At 42.4% G+C, this 25,836-nt stretch overlaps 1 protein-coding gene across 5 annotated transcripts in view; it reads right to left on the reverse strand.

Moving 5' to 3' along the window:
* The window catches only part of CACNA2D3 (calcium voltage-gated channel auxiliary subunit alpha2delta 3), a 707,732-nt gene that overhangs the window by 126,319 nt on the left and 555,577 nt on the right, over positions 1–25,836 (reverse strand). For 4 of the 5 annotated variants that reach the window (XM_048490851.1, XM_048490852.1, XM_048490849.1 and 1 more), the window contains 3 exons: positions 24,114–24,197; positions 1,411–1,482; positions 1,076–1,137 (listed from right to left, as the gene is read on the reverse strand). In XM_048490851.1, coding sequence (XP_048346808.1) covers positions 1,076–1,137; positions 1,411–1,482; positions 24,114–24,197 — 218 coding nt within the window. The remainder of the gene's footprint in view (positions 1–1,075; positions 1,138–1,410; positions 1,483–24,113; positions 24,198–25,836) is intronic. The other variant, XM_048490850.1, reaches the window with a different exon arrangement.

The raw sequence follows: 25,836 nt of genomic DNA on the forward strand, positions 1-25,836 counted from the left end.
TTAACGACTAAGAGCACTAATTCCAGAGAATTTCAAAAACTAATGAATTCTTTAGTTATGATTGGTTAACAGCTGTTGCTAGTTGTCTCTATTCTATTTAAGAGATTGCAGACCCTATTAAGCCAAGTGAGAAAAAATGGATTTTAGGAAAATGAAACTTTGCTTGGCCAGTGGGCTTTTGAAAGACTCACCAGTTACATTAGCTTGAGTCTTTGTAAACCATTTTAATCAACTTAATAAGTAGCTTTCATTTACCAAGCGGCACATCATCTGTGTTCATGTCGGGTAATTACCACTCCACCTCATTTAAAACTTGTCTGTGTCATAACCATGACTACTTGCTCACCGTCAAACTGCTTCACTGAGTACAGCGTATTTATGCTCTCTTCATGAATATCAAATGAGCTGCTAGTTAACCATCCAATGGAAAAATGCTGACTATTGCTGTTGTATTAGTGTGCTAGAAGATCAGAAATATGCTTAGCGCATATGGATGATAATGGATGGGATTCTACAGAACCATCTTTTCTAGAAGAATGAGCCTTGCTCATCTGGGGAAGGCTTTCTCCATCAGAGGTATTTATCCAACAGGACTCAATGGATCCAATCCATAATTTAAAACAGAATTATCATCTCAAGCCTCTTCTTCCATGTAAATCTGGGTCCCAGAGTTTCAATAAAAGATTTCATAAAGACTCAACATCTTAAAACAACTCTGTACATGGGGTCTATGATACCACACAGACTGTGTGCAATCAGGGCTGCTTATTCTCATCAGTGGCAGACAAAGTTCAGTACGAAGACAGGAACACACACATACTTCTTTACCCAGGAGTGCAGAGATTGGGCCACTTTCTGGATTACAAGCTTGAATGATGGCCAGAGAATTTGCCTTTCAAAATCCCTCATCTCTGCTTAAAACCTGAAAGGGCGTGCTGGAAAGCCCTTCTCCTTTTCAATGTTGTTCAGGAATATTTTATTGTCAGCCCATTCTGATGAGTTTTTAATGAGCTCACAAAGCTTGCACAAATGTAACTGCCTGATGAAATGTTCCATTTATTATAGCTAGCCCTACCTGAAAGGAGTCCCCTTGATGTCTGTGTAATAGTAGTCATTTGTCATCACCAAAACCCGCTTCTAGATTTAGGAGGGAAAAAACCTGAAGGTTTGTTATGAGAAGTTTGCAAAGTTAAATACAAAAGCAAAGCTATAATCTGTGGCAAGATTGATAGCAATGTACAGTCAGTATACATGCAAGCATGCAGATGTTTACATCTGACTCACGATTAACAAGCATATAAGAAATAATTTATCAGCGATAATTTTCTACTCCAAACAGATTATTTAAACTTGCTTTCTACACAGCAGTTGAGTTTAGAATGAGCTGGAACAGTATTTTCTATACAATACCCCCTTGTCCACTGTTTTCTTCACTTCCATGGAGAATTTTGCTGTTTTCCGGTTCACCATTGCATTGCGAAGCTTAAGTAAAAATATAAACACATGTATAATTAAGAATTTAAGAAAATATATCCTCTCAGAAAGCAAAATATTCCATTATCTTAATTCCATTTTTCCAAAGCATTTCAGCAAAACAATTTTTTTCACATATATCAGCCCATCTTTGATATCCTAAAGCATTTGGCTACATTTAAACCATTTTAATGGTTTTATAGGATAAAGTCTAATGACAAATGGAAGGTACATATTCGTACCTAAATGGGTTATGGATTTACAGAACAAGTTACAGATGAAATTTTCTTGGAAACTATATTTAAGCATACAGATCATATCATGGAATCTGTTCATATAGACTTCTGGTTTCTAGGATTTTGGATTAAATCAAGGAACATTTTCCGCTTTTATATTTAAACCCTTTTCCGGCTCAAACTGGATGACACAGATCCAGGATTAGGATCTTAACAGCTAATTATCAGTCCCAATGGCCAATTTGAAGAATTGGAAAGCAAAGCTTGATAAAGAATATTCAACCCCTTGGCCGAATCCCCACTGGGAAATTCAATCTAAATCAAACCAAGTTTGAAAATAAACTGCACCTTTTCATCGAGGTTTCAACCTCCCCACCGCAGCATGTTTCCAGTGAAGACATCTAGGCCTATTTTGGATTCAAGAAATGTAACAATCCCCACTACCACGCGATCGGCTTGGCGGGTCTCTCCTGATTGGCTGTCGTGCCGTGTTGGGGCGGGACCATTTTTTCTCCTGCAAAAACGTGCTCACGTTATGGCGTCAGCACGTCATCATGTCTCCATCCCCCAAGTTTTTGGTTGGTTATCATTCTCTTGTGCTCTTGCGAGAACAGCACCACGTGCAGATTGGTTGTAAGGCATTTGCGTCACACTCCATGGCAGGAAATTTGAACCAGGATTAGACCCTCGATCCTCCCCTCTGAACTGGATCGAAGATGTATTTTTTGAAAAAGTAGTGCTTTCAAGCAGGTTTGGCAAAGATGCAGGTTAAGGGGGAGAATGAGCGCCAGAACCAGGATGAATTCTTGTTCATCGATCAGGCAGTGGGGAGTTCTTCCTGAATCCTTGATATTTCACCTGAGTATCACGCGATTAATTGATTGTGGGGAATCAACCCTTCTTCCCATGTTTGTTACTGGAATTGGTTCTCCATAGGTGAATGAACAAGCAACTGAATGTGTATTTTCACACCAGTGGAGCCAGTTGTAGTTTGGAGGAGTTACTGAAGCCACAGAGGAGCCCTGACAGTAAAGATTTAAATGCTCTCACCAAATGACCCTTTCTCATTTTTTCAAAGCAACCACCTAGGGCTAGTAATTATCCTTAAACAACAAGCAATCACAAACAGATATTTCCCATCTTGGCCCTACATTGGGTCTACTTTGGCCCTAACTGCAGTGGTTTTCCATGGACGTTTTCCACATGTGGAGAGGCTTTCTTCCTTACTCTGCTGTGCCACAAGGGCTTTTTAGGTTCTCTTTTTTTAAAAATTGCAATTCAGTATAACATTAGAACATTATAAAAATGTGTATATTATGCCTTTCCATTTGTATTTCAACAATGAAAAGGGGTAGAGATTATAAAAAGTGGATGGGGAGGCAGAGGATGGCAACCAAGGGAATAGGGTAGAGAAAATGCAAGCCTTCCCAAAACAAAGTAAAACAAACCCCACAATAGAACAAAAAAAACCCAAGCAAAATAATAAAAAACCCACTGCAGATATTAAGTAGAATAATTAGAGAATTGGAACAGACTGACTACTCCTGCTCCTCCGCTACTTTGTATTATATGTGATCACTACTAATTCTGGTTAAGTCTCTCCTAAATTCCAATTCCTAAGTCCCTAAAGAAGTATTCCTGATCTGAGTTAACCCAATACTCATACATTACAATAAATTAGCAATGCAGCTGAATTTTACAAACTTGAAAATCCCAATGTGGCATGTGTTTCTTCCTTGTGTCAATTAAACACATCAGTCTTTATTTTTGCATCATTTTCAATTCCCTTGTGCAACATTCCTATAAAACATATACAACACTCTTGTGTCAGTAAATCAGCATTATATTCGTTTACATGTAAATGACACATATTGAACATATAAATCCCAAATAAATTGAATAAAATGCATAAAAAGATACAAATGAATCAACATACCACTAGCTTAAATGTAAGGGCAGAAAGCATTCATGATGACTGCATGTGGAAACAAAGAGAAATGAGAAAGGGCATATTCATCTATCCCTCCATCAAAGAAGGGTAATTGGAGACAAGCGAAATTCATTTACAGGAGAAGAGACTCTTATCTTGTGTTTCCATCAGCATATTTCCTCTTGTTTCAGTTATTTTTCAAATAGGATTGCTCAGTCTTAAACTTTACAGGCTACAATACAAATAAATAACTGCAATTTTTTCATACCCTCCTAGAGCCAGCATCCTCCGAGATTCTTGTGGGGAAGCCATGCCAGCTTAATCCATTAAAAACTTGCTTTGTTGTGTAAACTAGACACTCCCTATGACATTCCATTCTATATTTTGTTTGAGAAGCATGAAGTAGAATAAATCTTCTTTCTGTTCCATGCTGCCTGTTGTCACCAGTCTTGAAGATGGAGCTTTCTCATAGGATACATACTCAGCCTTTAGTATTACACTACAACAAACCACTGAATCAGAACATGACACAAAAGTGGAGTTTCCTGCTCAAGCAGAACCTCAAAGGGTTTCTCACAAAATCGAATAAGATTTTGAACAGATTTGAATTTCTTGTGTGGGGGGATCTTTCAATTCTTACTTGGGACTTGCATAAAACATGAATTCAAGTTGTTAGTCGAGTTGCATCATGGTGTTATCTGCTTCTGAAGAAACAAGACAATGTGCAAAGTTAAGAAGATCTGAGGGGTCACCAAATTGCACCTAATGCATAATTTGAGATTAACATGGATTTCCCTGTTCTGAAGGAGCTTCCAAGAAAATGTAATGAAAAATTTAAAAGTTATTTAAAAAAATCCTAGTGAAATATCTGAAGGAGAGACATGAATCTTAATTTTATCTCAATCCCCTCTGCCGAGAGACAATGTTCTATTTCCTCAATTTGTGCTTTCCTTTCATTTCATTGGTATGCCAGTCATAAGAAACAAAGCAATGGATTTCTAACACCTCTGAAGACTGAGAGCTAGTGAAAGGAGCAAGAGTTCCAATGGGATGGACAGAAAAAAACTATCCCAGAATTCCAGAGAACTCAGTACACACACACACACACACACACACACACACACACACACACACACACACACACACACACACACACACACCGGTTTTTGCTAATAGTGTCTACACCTGATGGGCAAAGATCATGTCCATTTTACCTGTCACTTTTAACCAAAGTTGTAACTGTAAAATAAATAAATAATCTCCTGCCTGTTTGTGTTCGCACAGCCAAACAGGAGATGTTTTAAAGATGATTCCTGGAAAAAAAGTTCACATTTTAGTGGGTTTTTTCAAAAAAATGCCTTGAGCTTAAATAAGGTCTCCTGAGGATATCTTGGGAGAAAAGCTGTGCAGATTTCCTCCCCAGGATTCTCATTTGGTCATCAGGACATCTTATTTTTGCTGTGCACAAAAGACCTATGTCTCTCCAGGGCAGCTCCTATCCTTGCCAAGTACAACAAGATTAGGTGTGATCAGGGCTAAACCAAACATAGTTGTGGGGTAATTCTATTGCACAGCACCCCAAATATTACCAGTTGGTAACGTTAAGCATTGGAATACATGGAATGTTGACACAGTAATTGTAATAGATAATGAAGTATATGACATTTCATCAGGAATATTTGGCATTGAATGCCAATTCACTAGACAGGCAAATGGAATTGCCCCCCAGCCGCTCCCCCTTTTCCTTGCAACCCTCCCCACCCCCCCCCCACAGCACCCCCCCACGGCAACCCCCCCGTCCCCTTCCCACATTTACCTTAATTCATTTTCTTCTAGTACTTTTTCAGGCTGAAAAAAGCAGCCTATTTACAGTTCTGGCTAAAAAATGGGCTGAGGAACTACAGTTCCCAGGAGACCTTGGTGCTCACAAGGTCTCCTGGGAAGCGTAGTTCCTCAGGCAGTTGTTAGCCTGAACGTGAAGAGGCCACTTTCTTCAGCCTGAAAAAGTACTAGAAAAAGAAAAGGAACTAAGGTAAGTGTGGAAAGGGGGGCAGGGGGCACCATGGGGGTGGAACATGGGGGGACATGGGGGGACATGAAAAAAAAAAACACTGCACACCAAGTGCAGTTTGGTCTCTGCAGACTGTCTAGGTTTTTTCTTTCTGCACAGAAAAACTAAGATGGTATGCGGTGGCCAAGTCTACCAATGCTTCTTAATGGGAGGTAGACCAGTCCTCCAAACAGCTGCAATTATCTTATCCATGTCATTGTAGCTATAAATACAGCTCCCTCTAAAAAAGAAAAGAAAAGACATATGCATGGGTTTGCCAGGGGAAACAAATCTTGTTCACAAACATTTTACAAGGACATAGCAAGCAGACGAGTTGCAAGCAGAGGACACCTCTGTGGGAAATAAAGGCAGCAAATGAGACCCTCGAGCTGTAGAAAATGGGTGCAGAGGCTGTGAAAATGAATACCGGGGGAAGAGAGGGTGGAAGGTGGGAAAATAAAATATCTGCTATGCAGACAAAAATGTCCAAGGGGTTCTTTTTAAAACAGCCTGAGGATGTTTTGTGTGTGTGCTGTGAAGTAAGAAAAAAGCAAGACTGTTCTTTTCAAGACATCCTCAGGACATCTGATTTGTGCTGTGCAGAATCCACCATAAAATGTATCTAGCCATTAAATCATTAATCAAGACCTTGACCACAAAAAAATTATGCCATATTATCAACCAGTCATAAAAATAACAAACCCACATTAGGATTTCATACTCAAGGGTTTTCTATTCAACTGGATGGTTTAAATCCTAGTTCAGTGAGTTAAGTAAGGTCGATTTCCCACTGGAAAAATGAAAGTGGGAACAAACTGGTTTGGTCTGATTCGAGACCTTTTCAGTGCGATTTCATGGTCTCCACTGCAGCCAAATGACCCCAGCAGCCAGGCTGAATTCCCCACTGTTCATGGATCTGCTGCGCGATCCGCTCAGGGGCTTCCTGATTGGCTGCTGCGTTGTGCTGTGGTGGGAATGTTTTTATTTTCTGCACTTCGGATCCACATCTGTGCGAGCATGCGCAGAAGAACTGCACAAATTGCCCCATTTCTGTGCTGCTTTGTCTTTTCGTATCCTCATGGATACGAGGCGTAGCATTCCTTTGTGTTGCAAAAAATCAGAAAATCATTCCAAACCTGCCCCATGTCGCCACATATCCACGTGGATTTTAGCTACACTGCACCCAGATTGGATGTGAGGCTCCACGTCACTCGCAAGGGCGGGTAGTTCGAATCTGGATTCACCCCCCAAAAAACTTCCCCACTGCTCCAGATTGACCACGCATTTTTCAAAAAGGTCTACTTCCTTCTAGGTTCTAAAATAATGAATGCTGGGGTATGTGTGTGACAGAAATGGGGTAAATGTGCGTTCGGTGCTGGTGTAGTGAGGAGTTCTGCAGGAAATCTGGATATTTGGAGTGGCGAGCACACATCTAATCGTGAGTGGGGAATCGACCTAAGGCAACTCCAATTCCTGGCATATGTCACCTGCTTCTTCACTGCTTTAGCCTTGGATTATTTGCTTTCTAAAAGCCTCTTCTCCTGATTTGAAAAGTAGATCTCTGCCTGGAACCTGAATGGATATGTACAATTAGCTATGGTTTATTCTGGTGCTCAGTGTCTTTAGATTCTTATCTCCCAATCCCTTCTAAAGTGTAACATGCTGCCCAGTGCAGTTGGATGCTTGAAATATTTGATTCCTTTTTGTAGATATCACCATATGCTTGATATTAATTTTTGCTTGCCATTTCTTCAGCAAACTTATCCCCAGTAAACTTATGTTATCCATCTGGATTTTCAGTATCCTTCCTTGCAGAAGAGTTTTGTCTCTTTGACAGTAGATCCCTTTTTGGCCATTAGGGATGCTTCTTTAAATCCAGACTAAAAAATAAGTCATACATTGGGTGTTAACTGTAAAGGGAGTCACATTCGTGTTGCCATGTATACATGGTCTGTGTGTCCCTTATGGGCAATTTATTCAGAAAATTTTCCATTTTATATGCAAAATTGCTTCACTGCAGTAAAAGGTACTATAATTACAGTTGGGAAAAAAATTTTCTGTTCCACATTATTTGGCTTTGCCTGGAAGACACTATATTATAAATTGCACCCCAATCCTAACATGTTGGAAGCTTAATCTTGGCTGGGATTTGAAAAAATATTATTTTGTCTTTTATGTGGAAACAAATAATGAAAAGAGCAGTTAGCCTTACTTTATCGGTTGATGTTAAGGGAGTATTTTCTTAGCCGTCATTATGGAGGAGACAAGAGTTATTACAGTGCCATCCTAAGTAGAGTTAAACTTTTCTAGGCCAGTGTGGTATAGTGGTTAGAGAGATGGACTAGGATTTTGGAGACTCAGGTCTGAATCCCCAATCTGCAAATGGAAGCTTGCTGGATGATCTTGGGCCAGACACATACTCTCAGCCTAACATACCTGCATGGATATCCCCCTTCGGGGGAGGGCGGTATATAAACCTAACCAATAAATAAGTAAATAAATAAATAAATAAATAAATAAATAAATAAATAAATACCTCACATAGTTTTTGTGATGATAAAACTGAGAGGAGCCAACAGATTTAAGTATCCAAAGATTTGGCCAACTTTACTATTAGAATGTTAGATAATAAACAGAGCCTAAATCTGGAGTCGGCATCCCATTATGATGTCATGAAGAAAAAAAAATTTTTGGATGTACCTCTTCGCACCTCCCAACATGAAAATAATATCTTCAAGGTTAAAGGGAAAAAATGGCAGCTGTTTCAGGATAATTCTTCAAATGTTTCAAGTGCGGTTGCACTTAAGTGTGAGTATTGTGTTCAGTTCTGGTCGCCACATCTCAAAAAGGATATCGAAGAGATAGAAAAAGTGAAGAAGGGCAACGAGGATGAGTGAGGGACTAGAGCACCTTCCTTATGAGGAGAGGCTGCAATGTTTGGGACTCTTTAGTTTGGAGAGGAGACGTCTGAGGGGGGATATGGTTGAAGTCTATAAAATTATGCATGGGGTAGAAAATGTTGACAGAGAGAAATGTTTCTCTCTTTCTCACAATACTAGAACCAGGAGGCATACATTGAAAATGCTGAGGGGAAGAATTGGGACTAATAAAAGGAAACATTTCTTCACGCAACACATGATTGGTGTTTGGAATATGCTGCCACAGGAGGTGGTGATGGCCACTAACCTGGATAGATTTATGGAGGAGAAATTGATCTATGGCTACCAATCTTGATTCTCCTTGACCTGAGATTGCAAATGCCTTAGCAGACCAGGCGCTCGGGAGCAGCAGCAGCAGCAGGCCATTGCTTTCACATCCTGCATGTGAGTTCCCAAAGGCATCTGGTGCGCCACTGCAAGTAGCAGAGTGCTGGACTAGATGGACTCTGGTCTGATACAGCAGGCACTTTCTTATGTTCTTATGTTTACATCTGACATCTAGCAGGATTATACCCCGACAAGCTAGATTCTTTGTGCCAAATTTCAGATGGAGTGGACAAAATACCTGGATTTTATCAGAAGTGGGATTTTTACGAATTATAATAGCAGAACACAAATTTTTCTTGTGTGGCTTGCCTACATTGCTGCTTCTACTTCGGTATAATACAGTCCTGTAATGCTTCAAATGTGAATCCCCCTCCCCAGAGTAGCTTACCTGACAAAAAGCCAGGGCAGATTTAAGCAGAAAGTGATTTTTTTTTTACAGAGGCTTTTTAATTAACAGGTTTTCTTAATGTATGCTTTATAGAATAAATAATACTATATTTGGAAAAAGAGGGAGCAGAAATGAACAATACTGAGGTTGAGGACAACGCAGACTATTCTTAGGAATGATCTGCATTCCTGAATCTGAAACTGACAATGAGGACCCTGTTTTCCCCATGACAATTTGCAGACATTGTCCCCTGAAGCTCTGTGCTGGATTTCTTGGAGAGAGTGGGCATGGAAGGGGAGGAGCTGCCAAAGCTTGTAAGTAAAAATATCTGTTTTTATTTTTGTGAAGAATTTGAGCATGGCTGACCTGCTGAAAACTGCAATGTTTGCAGCTCTTTAAATTTAATTCTTGGCCATCCAGATTTGAGTTAACAATCTTACTCTTCAGCCAGCGAGCGTAAAAGAATAATTTTTCGCTGGAGGCATGTATAAAATAAAACATATATTTTACTATGGGCTTTTTTTTTTTTAGCCCAATGTGTAATAGGCAATTCTGGAAATATTTTCCCTTTTTAACTTTTTGTGGTTTTGGACTTGGAGAGCTGGTCTTAATTACCAATCTACTTTCTAACGTTTAAAGAACTGCTCCATTTATCTTTAACATGTTTCTCATTTTTCTCCATTTCAGGACCTGCAGTATTCCAAGACCCACTCTGCACACAGCCCTCAGGCAAGTCGCAGATTTACAAAAAGGGCCTCCAAAACCCTCGTAGCTTTTAAGATCAAGTATGCATGTGGGAATTGGGTTTTTTTTTACCCTGTGAATATAGTTCTTGGCTTTGTAGCACCGTTTTTTCTTGTAGTGCGTAGACTTCTGCTTTGCTGCCTTGCTATAGTTCATGCTGATATGAGTGTATACTTCTTTCAGCCTCAGCTTACTTAAGAAGTTATGATGATTTTTTAAAAAATAAAAATTATCTGTTCATACAATGCCAGTGTTTATATTGCATTACAGGTATAACAGCACAGATCTCTGCCCCAGGGGACTTACAAAATTTATCATCAGGGAAACAACAAAGAGAAAGGAAGAAGAAGAAAAGAAAGACAAAACAAGAGGAGAACAGGTCTTCATTTTAGTTGCATGAACTTTGTTCTTATTTCAGTGGTGGGGTTAAAGGGTTATGCTAAAGGCCTCATAGAAAAGATAATTTTTTATTATGAAAGAATTTTTAAATATCATTAATAATTGTTATCAGTCCTGAAAGGCCTCCATTATGCTTACAACAGTGAAACCATTTTTTTAACTGGAGTTTTAACATACTTGGGAAAGTCCCTGGGAATGAAGAAGAAAAAACTTTGAAAAGGGTTTTTTAAAATACCCTACTTTTCTCTACCTCTGAAGGAGGCTCAAAGAAGCTTCCCTTGCTCTTCCTACAACAGACACTCTGTAAGGGAGGTGGGGCTGAGAGAGTTCAGAAAGAACTGTGACTAGTCCAAGGTCACCCAGCAGGCTGCATGTGGAGGGGCCGGGAATCAAACAGGGTTCTCCAGATTAGAGTTCACCACTCTTCACCACTACACCATGCTGGCTTCATTATCAACAGAAAACAGGCTGGCAATTCATTCTTGCTGGCACTTTAAGCACTAGGCAGCCATCTTTAGCTGTGTTCTTTTAGATTTTTATCAGATTTATACAATCACAATCTCTCTTTCTAACAGGCAGTCTATTGCAAAAGCTAACAAATCCTCATCCAATTGGTTGTTGTGGGTTTTCCGGGCTGCGTGGCCATGATCTGGCAGATCTTGTTCCTATGTTAGGAACAAGATCTACCAGACCACGGGCACACAGCCTGGAAAACCCAAAACAACCAGTTGAATCCGGCCATGAAAGCCTTTGACAATACCTCATCCAATTTCTCCAGGGATTTAAAAAAAGAAATCCAGATTTTAAAATATTTTCTGCATATTTTAGTTCTCTTGAGAAAAACTAAAGACTAAAGATTGAATGGCCTTGAACTGTTTATGTGACAGATAAGCCTTCTGTAAGAAGAAATCCACATACTGACACCTTAGAAACTTTCTATGGGATTTATGAAGGATTTGTGAAAATAGGTGTACTTTAGAGCAAGGAGTGCAAACCAAATGTCTTGTGACAATAAGGAGAGGATGTCTGAAATGGAATCCTGAACCTATTATCCCGGAGTGCGGTGTGGCGTGGCGCCTGAGAGCCGAGGCCGGCGCAGGGGGCCGGGGCAGAGACACCCCCACTTTTCCAGCGCGGACGTCATCAGCCGCAACCGGGCTAGGTGAGTGGTGGGCAAATAGCATGGACTGGGCCAGGTGAGCAAATGGCAGGCCAGGTAAGTGTGGAGCAGGGCAGCCAGGTGAGTGAGTGTGGGGCAGGGTGGGTGAATGATGGGCAAGCAGCGTGGGCTGACTGGGCAACTGAGAATGGAGATCTGGAAAATCCCACCTAAGTGATTGAGCACAGGGCAAGTTGGGTGACTGAGCATGGGGTGGACTGGGCAAGTGAGCACAACCAGACTGGGGAGCAAGGCAGGGGAAGTTCAGCTGGGTCCGCAGAGCAGGAAGTGGGGGGAAGGGGGGCAGGGGACCAACATGTGCAGACACTGAAATGGCTGTACATGTGCTCTTTGAAGAGTTACTAGAGGGAGTATTCCTTGAAGTGGGAGACTTTTTCCAAAGCGGACGTCATCAGCCGCAGCCGGGAACCTCCGCGAGGCCTTTCGCAGCACAACAACATCGGGCACAGCAGGAGCAGTTCCGCCCTTCGCCACAGGTGGCAGCAGAGCACCTGGCCTGGTGGCCAATTCCAGCATTGCAGGAATGGTACCGTTAATATAATCTTGAGTTTTAGAGACACAGCCCCAGATACTATCTTGCAGCAACAGGGGCTGATCCAGTTCCTCTGGTCTTGTGAGTACCAGCAACGGACCTTAGCAACGGACTGGGAAACCAGATGCTCTCAGTGGAGCGGACGGTGGAACCTACCTGGAGGGCTAGTGGCACAGTGGGGAATTGCTGAAATATGGGCATATGATAACATCATCATCCCCTTTAGGATGTGCAAACCAGCTGTGAGAGAGCTGGGTGGGTCACGTTCTGGGAGACTTTTTTCTATATGCAGAACCCGCTATTTCAGAGCTAACCGGAGCAGTCAGTGGCAGAGGCTTCTTGGTTGCCATTTGGATTACAATCTCAAACCTCCCCCCTGTAGCATTTTTCTAGCCTCATACCTATGCGGCTGGCTCGGGTGGTGCGAGCCCCGGACCCCTCGCTTGTACAATAGAAATTCCACCATAGTGAAACCTCTAACATCTGTTCCACCGATCCCACCGGGAGCCCAGGCGACAACGACACTCCTTAAGGATTGGTTCCCTTACCACCATCTAGTGTTTTCAATCTGCATCCCCCTCTCCAACCCCCCGATTTGGCTGCTGGTAACCTAGGTGCTACCAGACTATATTGACTGACATTACTATCATTGATAGATATTGATTGATTGTAGATTGTATTTAAACTGTGGGTAGCTTATTGGAATTGTATTTACAATATATCTGTGTGTAGCCCATTAGGATTACATTAATATCAGTATTATAGCGAATTTAGCTTAAGGCTAGATAGATTAAGACTAGATAGGCTAGATAGATTAAGGTAGTTAGTTGAATTGGGCATATTAGTCAGGCTTTTTAGATAGAAGGGAGGTTGGTAGAGTCATGAGGGCACCAATTCCGGGGCTGGGGATCCCTGTATTATTGGGACAGGGTAGATATTGCGGTAGGCGGTGGCCGTATGATAGAAGACACATGAGAAATAATTACGCTCGTTTGCCTTCTGACCTCCGACCTATCCCGAGAAACTATGGTGGTTGGGATCAGGGGCACTCTGCTTCGTCTTTGGTGCTAATTAACGCCAGGTCCATCAATAATAAGACCACGGTGCTTCAAGATTTTATTGGAGCCCAGCAGGTGGACCTGTCGTGCATCACCGAAACCTGGGTGCGCGAAGGTGAGACCGTCGCCTTGGGCGAGGTCGCGCCCCCGGGTTTCGCGTGTCTTCACCGATCACGAACTCAGGGCCGGGGGGGCGGAGTGGCATTGTTCATCCGTGAGTCTATCCCCTTTAGGGCAGCCCCCATCCCGGAGGTCACCGGTATGGAGTGTGTCGGCCTGGAGTGGTTGGCCTCGGAGAGGTTGGCTGTTCTCCTAGTGTACCGGTCGCCTAGCGCACCGGGAGACAGCCTGCCACGGCTGCTGGAGGTGGTAGCGGACTGGGCGTTGCGGTTCCCCAGACTTATTGTTCTGGGGGACTTCAACGTCCATGGCGACGCCGCCTCATGTATGGCGGGCGCGGACCTGGTGTCATCCATGGCGACGCTAGGCCTCTCCCTGATAAATTCTGGCCCCACCCATGAGGCCGGGCACACGCTGGATTTGATCTTCGGGTCGGGGATAAACCTGGTCGTATCCTCTATTGATAGAGTGCCATGGTCCGACCACTATGCCCTGAAGGTCCGGGTGGACTTGTTGCACCACCCCCGTCTAGGCGACGGGCTAATTTATGCCCGCCCGCGGAGACTCATGGATCCACTTGGTTTCCTGAATGCTCTACGGGACCCTGAACCTGCCGGCACACTCGATGAGCAGGTGGAGGATTGGAACTCCCGACTCTCCGATGCCATCGAAGTGGTTGCTCCCCGGCGCCCTGTACGCCCCCGCTCCCGGCGCGCTCCATGGTATACAGAGGAGCTGCGCCATATGAAGCGGAGGCTTAGACGTCTTGAGCGAGTGTGGAGGAAATCTCGTGACGAGGCTGCGCGAACATCCTATAGGACGCTTATGAAAGCCTATGAGATGGCGACAAAGGAGGTGAAGAGGGCCTTCTTCTCCTCCCTCGCGATCCGCCAGCTCTACTTCAGCACAATTGTTTCGCATAATTCGGTCGCTGACCTCCCTATCGGAGAGATCTTTAAATTCTCAATTGAGCATCAGCTGTGAGGCATTTATGAGCTTTTTTGCGGATAAGATCGCGTCGCTCCGCCACGACCTTCCGTCCACGTTTGCTACAATTAGCTTAACTGGAGACTCCCTTGCCGTCTTCGGTCCTTCTTTGACCCAGTTTTCCTGCTCTCTGAAGCCGCTTGCTGACAGAGCCTTAGCTGCTGTTAGACCTACTACCTGTCCTCTGGATCCGTGTCCCGTCCTGGCTTGTAAAAACCTGCCGGGCGGAGCTACTGCACCCCATCTGTTGAGTATAATCAATGGTTCCCTTGAGCAAGGAATCTTCCCGGATGGGTTGAAGGGAGGCAGTGGTCCACCCACTCTTAAAAGACCATCGTTAGATCCAGGAGATCTGGCCATTGCCGCCTCGCCTCGAATCTTCGCTTCTGGGGAAGGTAATTGAGAGAGTGGTGCTGGAGCAGCTTCAAGGCTTTCTGGATGACACATCGGCTTTGACCCTTCCAGTCCGCCGCTTCTGCTGGGCATGGGACGGAGATCAGTTCTCGCCGCAGTCACAGACACGCCCGTATTCAGCTTGGACCGTAGGCGGATCGGCACTGCTGGTGTTGTTAGATCTCACCGCAGCGTTCGATGTGGTCGATCACGCACCTTTTGGCCCACCGCCTGGTCAGCCTCCGGAGTGCGGGGCACTGTCCTTCAATGGATAACCTCAAGCTTCCCGGGGCCGGAATCAGCAAGTGAGGTGCGGGGACCAGGCCTCCCGGAGTGCCCGCTTCAGTGCAGCTGCACTTCAGGGCATTACTGTCCCCGCTGTTATTTAATATCTATATGCGACCCCTTGCTCAGCTGGTACAGAGTTTTGGGCTGATTTGCCATCAGTACGCTGATGACACACAGCTCATTCTGTTGATGGAGGGGGGAGCAGCCGCCGCCCCTGTGGCTCTACAGCACTGTTTGGAGGCGGTCGCTGGTTGGTTGCGACAGAGCAGGTTAAAACTGAATCCATCGAAGACGGAGATCCTCTGGCTTGGCCGTGAGGGGGGGGCGGGACTTTCCAGCCGCCGGTGTGGGAGCGGGTCACATTGGCGCCGACCCCCTCCGTTCGCAGCCTGGGGGTCCACCTGGATTTGTCTCTTCCAATGGAGACCCAGGTGGCCCATACAACCCGGGCTGCCTTTTTCCATCTCCGTCAAGCCCGGCGGCTGGCTCCCTTCCTCTCCCGAACAGACTTAGCCTCAGTGATCCATGCAACGGTCATCTCCAGATTAGACTATTGTAACTCGCTCTACGCGGGCCTTCCCTTGCATTTGATCCGGAGATTGAAACTGGTCCAGCATGCAGCGGCGCGTTTGCTGACAGGTGGCGCCACCTGGGAACACATCCAGCTTATACTACGTCAGCTGCACTGGCTTCCAGTAGAGTTCCGGATCATCTTCAAGGTGCTGGTGTTGACCTTTAAGGCCATACGCGGCCTGGGACCATCGTATCTTCGAGACCGCATCACCCCATATGTCCCTGTATGGCCTCTCCGATCGGCGGAGGCCAATCTACTGGTGGTCCCTGGCCCCGCGGTGATGCGGCTGGCCTCCACACGGGCCAGGGCCTTTACGGCTCTGGCCCCAGCCTGGTGGAACGCTCTCCCTCCAGCGGTCCGGGCCCTGCGGGACCTTGGGGAATTCCGCAGGGCCTGTAAGACGGAGCTGTTCCGCCGGGCCTTTGGAGGATCCAGCCGCTAATGGTGCCCCCTTCCTAGGCCCTTGACATCTGGGCCACCTGTTACCAACTGAGACTCACCATGCCTCCCTTTCTGAGGGGGAGGGATTTTTATTATTGGAATGCTGGACGCCATTTTAACCCACTGAGCTTTTATATAATTAGAATTACAGTTTTGTAAATTTTTATCGCTGCTTTTAATTGTTTACTTGCTTTTATATTGTATTCTCATATGTTGTGCACCGCCCAGAGCCCTTCGGGGATGGGCGGTATAGAAGTCCAATTAAATAAATAAATAAATAAATAAATAAATAAATAAATAAATAAATAAATAAATAAATAAATAAATATTAGGAATGTTTAAAAAGTATTAAGACATCTGAGGTTTAGGATAGGCCTCTTACCACCCAACGAGGAACGATCTAGAATAAAATCCTTGTTCAAAAAAGGGTGGAGTGAGTTGACTGGTGGTGAGTTGACTGGTGGCCATCCAGTCCAACTCCCTGCCATGCAGGAATATACAATCAAAGCACTCCTGACTGACGGCCAAAGCACTCCTGACTGACAGTTTCCATTTGAAAAACTCCAAAGAAGGACACTCCACCACCCTTTGAGGCAGCATATTCCACTGCCTCCATGACATCCTCCAGGATCTTTCCTAAAGTCTAGGGCAAACCTTGTGACAACATTTCACAGATGAAAATAAGGCCGCCAATCGACATACCAAGGAACTTCCCACCCAGGCTCCACACCTTGCTAAAATCTACCTTGCTTGCTGTATAATTTATTTGTTTGTTCAATAAAATCCTCCATCACTTGAAAGGTCAAAAAGGTGTTCATTTGATTTATTAAAAGAATTGGCAAACTATAGTTTACCGGGTCAAAAATTTACCTCAGCAGCTGCAGAGTAGGAAGTGGCAAGAAGTGCATTGCTTGGTTTGGACTCTACAGAAGCAAAATAGAAATATTCTAAATAAAAAACCAATATGGGTCACTAGATTTACAGGCATGGGCATTAACGACAAGATACTTTCACTCTCCATTCCAAGATGCTATTCCTAGAGTCTATGGGAGACAGCTGAACCCCAGGAATGACAGTTCTAGCCACTGGCCTGACACCAGCAATATTTTACCAGAACAACCTTGAAAGCCAAAAATACGTTGAGAAGTAGGGTTGTCAACTTCCAGGTGAGGCCTGGAGTTCTCCTGGAATACCAGCTGTCTCCAGATAATAGAGATCAGTTCTCCTGGGAAAACAATGGCAGCTTCCAAGGGCAACCTCTGTGATATCACATTTTGAGCTACCCTCACCAAATCTCTGGGAATATCCCAAGCCAGGGCTGGCAGCCACACACCAGACACAGGAAACCAAACATAGAAACTGTCCCTGGTAAATAGGAATAATTGGAACACACACTTGCATGGAAGGTACTGATTTTGCAGACAAATCACTAAATATAGAGATGTAATGTTATTAGGAAGATACAATTCACTTTCTACAGCCAACTATATTGGAAGGCTTAAATCCATTATCTGGATGGATTGTATTCTTATGCTTAAGAAGCAAGAGAAACTGTTGTTTCCTTTACTCAGTTTTATGATCTTCTGCCAAGAAAATACACTTTGGAAGCAAAGACAAGGACACTGATAAAAAAAATAAGACTTTGTAATTTGCTTTATGTTATGCACATATCTTGTTTTATATTAAAACAAATGTTTATTCTTTCCTATTTCCATCGTCTCTCTTAACTCACTGTGGTCAGAAATTACGCCTTCCTTTACATATTTCTTTGTTTCTCCTTCACTACCCCCACCATAGGAAAGTGGACTATTTTTCTTTTTTCTTCTTCCTCCCCCTCCCCCATCATGTGAGGAAAGTTTCTTCCCTTCTGTCTTTTCCTCTTCTATTTATGTGTTGTTTTCCTCACGTTTACAGGCATACCATTGTCAAATAAATCATGGTTTCCCCCTCCTTTAACAATAGGACTTAGTATGGCAAATCACAACAGGCTCCTGTCAAACTCTGAAATCACAATTAGAAGCTGCCCTTAAAAGAGAAAATAATGCCTCCATTATGTGGCATGCAACTAGAAACACCATGACTATTGCATTCTAACTCTCAATCCTCCTAATTCCTCATGCTTTTTTTAATTTACTTGCAACCTTTATACCCTGCTTTCCTGCCTTCATCAAGGCCACCAAGAAAATAACAAACTAAAAACATACCTAGCAAAAAACTTTCTTAAACCATTAAAACCAAACATTTTAATTAAAGTTGTTCAACAATTACAAAGTTCAGAGCAGAGAACTTTCACCTTCTCAAGTCATTCAAGGCAAGCAGCAGCCAGGGAAATGCAAACACACCTCCTGGAATGAAGGGAGTGCAGTGGTGGTGCTTCAACAGTAGGATCAAGGCTCACAGCAGTGCTCGGTAATCCCATTTCCTGTTGCCCTTCATTCTTTTCCCAGCTCCCATCCACCCTTAGGGGCATTTCCATGGGCCCAGGTGACTCCCCCTCAACCTGAAGTGGCACAAACTGGGCTGCGTGAATGCGGGTTGGGCAGGATGAGTAAGTACGGGGAGGGCTAGGTGAGTGGTGGGCAAATAGCATGGACTGGGCCAGGTGAGCAAATGGCAGGCCAGGTAAGTGTGGAGCAGGGCGGCCAGGTGAGTGAGTGTGGGGCAGGGTGGGTGAATGATGGGCAAGCAGCGTGGGCTGACTGGGCAACTGAGAATGGAGATCTGGAAAATCCCACCTAAGTGACTGAGCACAGGGCAAGTTGGGTGACTGAGCATGGGGTGGACTGGGCAAGTGAGCACAACCAGACTGGGGAGCAAGGCAGGGGAAGTTCAGCTGGGTCCGCAGAGCAGGAAGTGGGGGGCAGGGGGGCAGGGGACCAAAATGTGCAGACACTGAAAAGGCTGTACATGTGCTCTTTGAAGAGTTACTAGAGGGAGTATTCCTTGAAGTGGGAGACTTTTTCCAAAGAGCAACCTTAAATTTCAAAGCTCATTCATGTCTGGCCTTTGGAGTGAAAAGGCAGCAAGACAGGCATGAATCTGAGGCAGAAGAGGCATTCTTCTTGCCTATTGTTCTGAGTCATCTTAGTGTCTCATTTGGAATGATTCTAGAAAAACAACATTGTCAAAAAACCAAAGGATTCTGAGGTAAGTTGAAGCACTCAGTGAAACAATTCCTCTCTCCACAGTGGCAAAGAGAGAACTGTGGGAGGAGTGCTCTCCCTGCCTCCTTTCATGTGACCATTTGGACAGAAAATTAGCCTGCTCTCAGCTCTGGAGATCTGGAAAATCCCACCCATCAGTGTGTCCAGTCTATAACTGAATCCAGGTATTGATTCACAACTCAACTCTAAATCCAGATCTTGATGAAAAAAGAGACATAGAATTGGAAGTCACTGGCATATTGATGGCATCGTATTCCAACTGAACCAGTGTTTTAATTATCATGCTTACAATATCATGATGTTAAGTAATGAACAAGATAAACAAACAAGATTAAACAGTACATAATGTAGATTTGAGCTCAGTGGCTCTTTAAAGAACATTAATATTTCCAAGGTACAAGCTGGGAAGTGTCAAAGCTCACTTCATCAGATACCAAGGACAGATACTTTGGTGAAGGGAGCTTTGACTCTCAAAAGCTTATATCCTGGAAATCTCTTTAAGGTGCCTCTAGACTCAAATTATGCTTTTCTACTGCGGGCCAACATCTTAAACTACCCATATTAAACTACAGTTCTTCAGTGCAGCAGTGATTTTTCAGGCACTGTCTATGCTCAATGAAGTACAGTCTAACCCTTTAGATTCAGTTCCCTTCAAGGTTAATAAAAATCAGATGCTTAATCACTATTAAAAATCAGATCCTGAGTAACAGGAGATATTCATTTGGAGTGGAATGTTAAATAGTCTTGCCTTGAACCTTGTGAAGAAATCTGTTTTTGTTTTCACTATACACTACTATAGAACTAGGAATGCTGGTATTTTGCATTGAATGTGTTCAATAGTAAAAATGACGGCGTTCAAATGTGGTTATCAGTTATGATCCAATCACACACACACACCCCCCCCAAAGTTATACATATGCAAACAGCTGCTCATCAAAGCAGCTATTATTACATTTTTGTTGTGCGTGCACAATGAGATTAAAGTTTATCTTATTTTATCTATTAACTAAAAACTACTTAGAATACCAAGTGGTTTTTTTTGTTTGGAGAACAGCATTTATACATATACAATTTTGCACTGAATTAACTATGGTTGCATCTACTCAGTAAGCCAATAGTGTATGAAAACACACATACACACACACAGGCATTTATGTATTTCTGTCTTTGTGTATAGTAATTATTGTTTCAAACTATATCAGAAGTTCTACCTTTCTTTTTTAAAATCAGTCCTCTTTTAAGTCAGCTCTTTTGCTGCCAAGTCATAAGGGAGAAAGTGCAGGCAACTAGAACCTAACTTTAAAAAAAAACAAATGAAAACTGGGACTTTAGAACCCATAGCAATAGATCTTTAGAATTCTTGTTGACAGTAGCACCAATAACAATGACTCATTTTCAAAATTGGTGGCAATGTGGGTAAAATTGTGGCCATGGCTGCCTGAAAAGGCAATTGCACAGCACCACACAATTAGGAAGGAATATGGTGAAACATGCTGTTGAACAGCCATGAACGGTTGATGAATTGTTTGTTAAAAATTTGATTCTGTTTGCTATTGGCAAACAAGATGTGACCCAAACCCACATCCTTATTTTGACCATCCTTCTTTTCAGCAAGGAGTTGGATTTTCTTTGACAAATCTCAAAAACAGAAACAGTTTGGACATTATCTACAAACACACACACGCACGTATCCCCAAGGTAAGGTCTAAAACATGAATCAAATGTTCTCTCTCATTTTGCCATTGTGGGAGCTGTACAGGAAAGGAGTATTCTTTCCTGTAGAAATAATAAGGTCTGGGAAGGGGGCAGAAAATGTCCTCCTGAACAAGACTCCTGATTGCAGCTTCTTTGGTTTCATAGAAGTCAATGGTAGATTTTCTCCAGACGTTTCAAGACTGCCAAATTCCATTTGGAACTGGCTCAGAAAAATGGAATTAAGGTACTCTTTTAGAGAAGGAGGATGTAATCAGTAACACTAAGTATGCAGTGTTGAGTACTGGTTCCCTTACCCAGATTTTAAGCTAACTGGATGTCGTGGAAAGAATGCTTCCCATATTCTTGGTATGACTGCATCTCTTTCCATTTTTCTCCTATGCAGCTTAATGTAACAAACGTTACATGGAACTGATTAAACAAAAACCCTGGAAATTCTGGTGAGAGTTTGGGGGACTTTTCAGGGAACTTTGGCACTTGTAATATCTGAATTCCACAACTGAAGAATTCCACTTGAAATCTAATTTTAAAATGAACCTGAATTAAATTGCTTAAAAAGATCAGAATGCTCCTCAGGGAATAAAGCTGTTGGTAGAAAATGCAGAAAAGAAAGTAAAATCTGGTGGAAGGTATTTATGTAGAGAAATCACATGACTGTCTTAGAAAAACAGGCAGTCTGGCTTCTGATAAGAAAAGAACTGACCAACAGAAAAGTTCAGCTTTGCTTAACTGTTTCATTATTCACAAATCAAGTGTAGAAGGCTATAGATAAATATTTTTCAAGAACATCCAAATCTAAATTTTAGTTAGAAAAAAAAAGATTAAGAAGTGGCCATACCAGAACACTGACAGTACTCTAGAGACAGACATATGAGATGAATACCAGTTTTTAGAAATACATGCCATGATAAATGTAGTAGACTTCCACTGATATATTCAAAACCACTCCAAAATGAGCGTACTTTGGATGGAGAGATGCATTCTAATGTACTGATCATATTTGAGAAGAGGAAAGATCTATGAAAATGTGGATATGCAAGCATGATTTCAGTCAGTTCAGACATTAAAGGAAAAGCTAATTAACAATAACTGAAAGGAGCACACCTGGAAAGTTACGATTTAATTAAGGACAGTTAGCATGTATTATACACTGTCTCAGGGAAAGATGACAGTGCAGTTGTACATTGTTGGTGGTAATGAAAGGATTCTGTTTCCACTGGTCAAAATAGTTCCGATTCACTTTTAGCCTTAGAGAATCTTATTTAACCACTGCTTTCACCAAAACCATTATTGCCTGCACTGTTTAACATCGAACTTTGAAAAAAAAGAATATTTTTATTGCCCCAAATGGCTACTAGCAAGACTTACCTTTTTGTAAAGTTGGGCCCACCATTTTCCTTTCATTTCCTGCTGAAGGAAACAAAATGCCCAATGCAATGCAAGTTTTGTTAATAGACATCCGGGACAATATAAATACTCTTTTTTCAAAGTGCAGGCAATAATAGTTTTGATGAATGTGGCACTTAGATAAGATTCTCTAAGGCTAATAGAGAATCAGAAGTGGGGGAAGTGGTCGCTAGGACCCTGTGGAGCATTTAAACACAAGGAAGGTCCAATCAGGTTTATGGGGGAAGTAATGGAAAGACCAGGCAAAGGTTAGTCTATAACCATAATGAAAGCTTTTGAAAAAAAATTTCTGGAAAAAATGACATGGCGAAGAATGGCATGGAAGGGAATGGCAGAAACACAGATTACATGGCTAAGGAACAAACATGGCTTTGGACAGAAAGCACTGAACAGCAGAGATTAGAACATGCCTAAAATAAGGTGTTAGATAGACAGTTCTAAGATTTTCCTCCACTTTTGAAATCTGTGGTTTGGACTAAGACCACTCCCTAAACTCTTGTGTTGTTCTTTTCAGTTGTGGCATCAGTAACCGTAATGTAAGAAAAAAAGCAAGCTTCTTCAGAGACAGAACATCAAGGCAAAATTGATTATTTTCATTCCTTGGTGTATTCTGTGAGCCTTTTCATTTTTCTCATTTTCGCTACTGCTGGTTTATTTTATTTTATTTGCTTGTTTTGCAGCATTTTTACACCAGTTATTCACAATTTTTAACAACAATAATTAAACATACATTTATAGAATAGGGAAAATTGGAACAAGGAAATGGAAAATGGCTTAAAAATACAGATGTGCACAAGGGAAATGCAAAAACAAAATGGGAATTTCAAGTTAAAATACCAGAATTTTTGAAAGCTGGAAACACCCCTAAATTTGATGAACATTTTCCATTTTGATTTGACCTCTTACTGTTACTGAATGGGCTGTAGCCAGAACTGGCTGTTGATGCTTTTGTGCATTTTAAAATGATGACCCTACTTTATCTCTGAAGAGATGGCACCCCGGAAGCAGCTCCTCATTCATCCTATGGCTGACTTCATTGGCAACCCTACTGATGGAGCCATGATAAGTCTTCCCTCAGCAGCAAATTATCCAAATTATTTAACACAGTTTTCTAATTAACCATCATATTGGTGATAACTTTGAAAAACTCAGAATGTGTGAGACTCCCTCATCTAATTCCCACTCCCCAGCCTGTGATTCTTACTCAAACAGCCACAAACTGATCTGGACAGCTGAATATTTTGAACTCCAGCTTCCTCCATACAAGTCCAACCCGCTACTACAGCACTCCTGCTAGAATATATTTCTTTCAGTAGTGCTGTGGACTCTATATGCTTTGCCTGCATCCTCATTGTCCCTGATTTACCAAGACCCTATAGGTTCTGCCTTACAACAGTGGGTTCTTTTTTCCCTTCTTTAGCCCCTTCCCTTCCCCACACTATTGATGAACAGCAGCAACAAATAAATGAAAACAGCACTAGGATTCAAACAGGGCAAAAGAAATGTGGCTTGTTATGAGGCACTACAGTAACTACCACCCCACATGGACTGGGAGTGTGGATGATTCCATTAGTAATCAAAAGCAACACATGGGTTTATGTCTCTGAAGAGTGTGAGGGGAAAGCAAGTACATGTTTGTATAAGAAAGAGCCAATAAAATATAAGTTATAAATAACTTTGGGATGTAATGTGATTTTCTGTTCTCAAGAACAACATTTGCTACCTATAATGAATGTGACAGAGATTTCTTACAGGCTCTGACTCACTTACCACATCATCCCTGTCTTCCCATTCAACCTCTGAAAGATCAACGCTGCTATAGTTTGGCTTTCTTCGCTTTTTTCCTTCTTCATACTAGGATTGGGGAAAAAAAAGTAGTGAACATATGGGGTGTTGTTCATTTAAGTAAGGGCAATTTTCCTTGCCAGATTCAATCACTACCATTAGACAAGTATTTAGGGACAGTATATGATTTCCAGCATTTTCTTCAGGTAATGCTAAGTATAGAAAGTGTTGCACAAGTATTATCTAAAATGTGACTTTTTGAGACCTTCAGAATATTTTCTTTTCAGCTGACTTTGCATTTTCCATAACCAACACACCTAAAAATGGACAATGAAAGCAGGAACAAATTAGTGCTGATACCTAATAAAATGACTTTGCACTGAACACTCAACAGAGACATTGTACTAACTACACCATATGGAAAGTATGCAGGACCTTGGCCTCAGAGTTTACAGAAGACATTATGAACCAGCTCATGAAGCCACACAGGATGTTGTATTTCCTATGGTATTATTATTAAAAAGTTTGTGTATTTCTCTTGAAACAAGATAAGACCCAACTTCTGTGAAAACTGGTGTTAATATCGACTGATATGACACTTTATCTGTTCTTTCAGGGGTGGAGGGATTAAAAAAACACTCAGAAAGGAATATTGTTTTATCGTGGCTGCTGTTACATTGTAAATCTCCATTTTTAAAATAAACATCTCATGAAGACAAATGAGTTTGACACTTGCATGGCCATAATGTAGGAAAATCTTGCCCCCTGCTGCATATCAGTACCAAGAAACCCCTCAAGTAGAAACAAAAATGCCCCTCCAAGTCAAGAATTAAAGCTGTATGTCTACATTTACTGGCTGGTAAATCAACACATTGTATCAGAAGCTGGTTTAAAGTACATACATTTGTTTGCTCAGTCTTAAAATTAAGATTGTACAATACCCAGAGGGGATATTTATTTTTTTAAAAACCCTGTTCTTTGTACCTTGCTATGGGCTTTTGCAAAGAAACCTAACTGCCTATTCAAATATTTAATTCCTTCATTATAATAAAATGTTTACATTAAGAAAAGGTATAAAGCATGCATGTTTTGCTCATAGTTGTGCTTTATCATGAACTTTGTAACCTCAAGATAGCAAAGCATAAACAGTTACACACTGGTATCTAAAAAGACTAATATCCCAAGAACACCCCCCCCCCACACACACACACACACACTGCAGAATAAATGTATGAAGATTCGACATCAAATGCTCACTTGTGCTTAATCAGTGGTTTCTTGTAGCATCTCACTCATTATTTAGTGATACCAAAAGGCAAATTAGACAGCATGTTCTCCCATTCTTGGTGTTCTCCCATTCTTACATTAAAACATGCATGCTGGAAATCTGAAAGCACAATTATTCCTATGCAGTTATCTGACATTTGACTCTTCCTGCAATGCTGTGACCTATCTAAGGTATGGCAGGAATGGCAGGTATGACACATGCCCTGGGTGCCATTTGGACATGGGTACCATCCCTTGTCTTGCTCTGCCCACAGTCCAGCCCCTCAGCACCTCTCAGTCATCGATGGCACTGTGCCCGCCCCATGATCAGCTGAGTTTCAGGGAGAGGCTCCTGCTGCCCTGAGCCAGCAACATGGTGTGTATCTGATCAGCAGGAGGACTGATCCCTGGGCCGGATTCCCAATGTTCCCAATTTCAGGTC

Source organism: Sphaerodactylus townsendi, linkage group LG03 (genome assembly GCF_021028975.2).
Source record: "Sphaerodactylus townsendi isolate TG3544 linkage group LG03, MPM_Stown_v2.3, whole genome shotgun sequence".
Classification (NCBI taxonomy): Eukaryota; Metazoa; Chordata; class Lepidosauria; order Squamata; family Sphaerodactylidae; genus Sphaerodactylus; species Sphaerodactylus townsendi.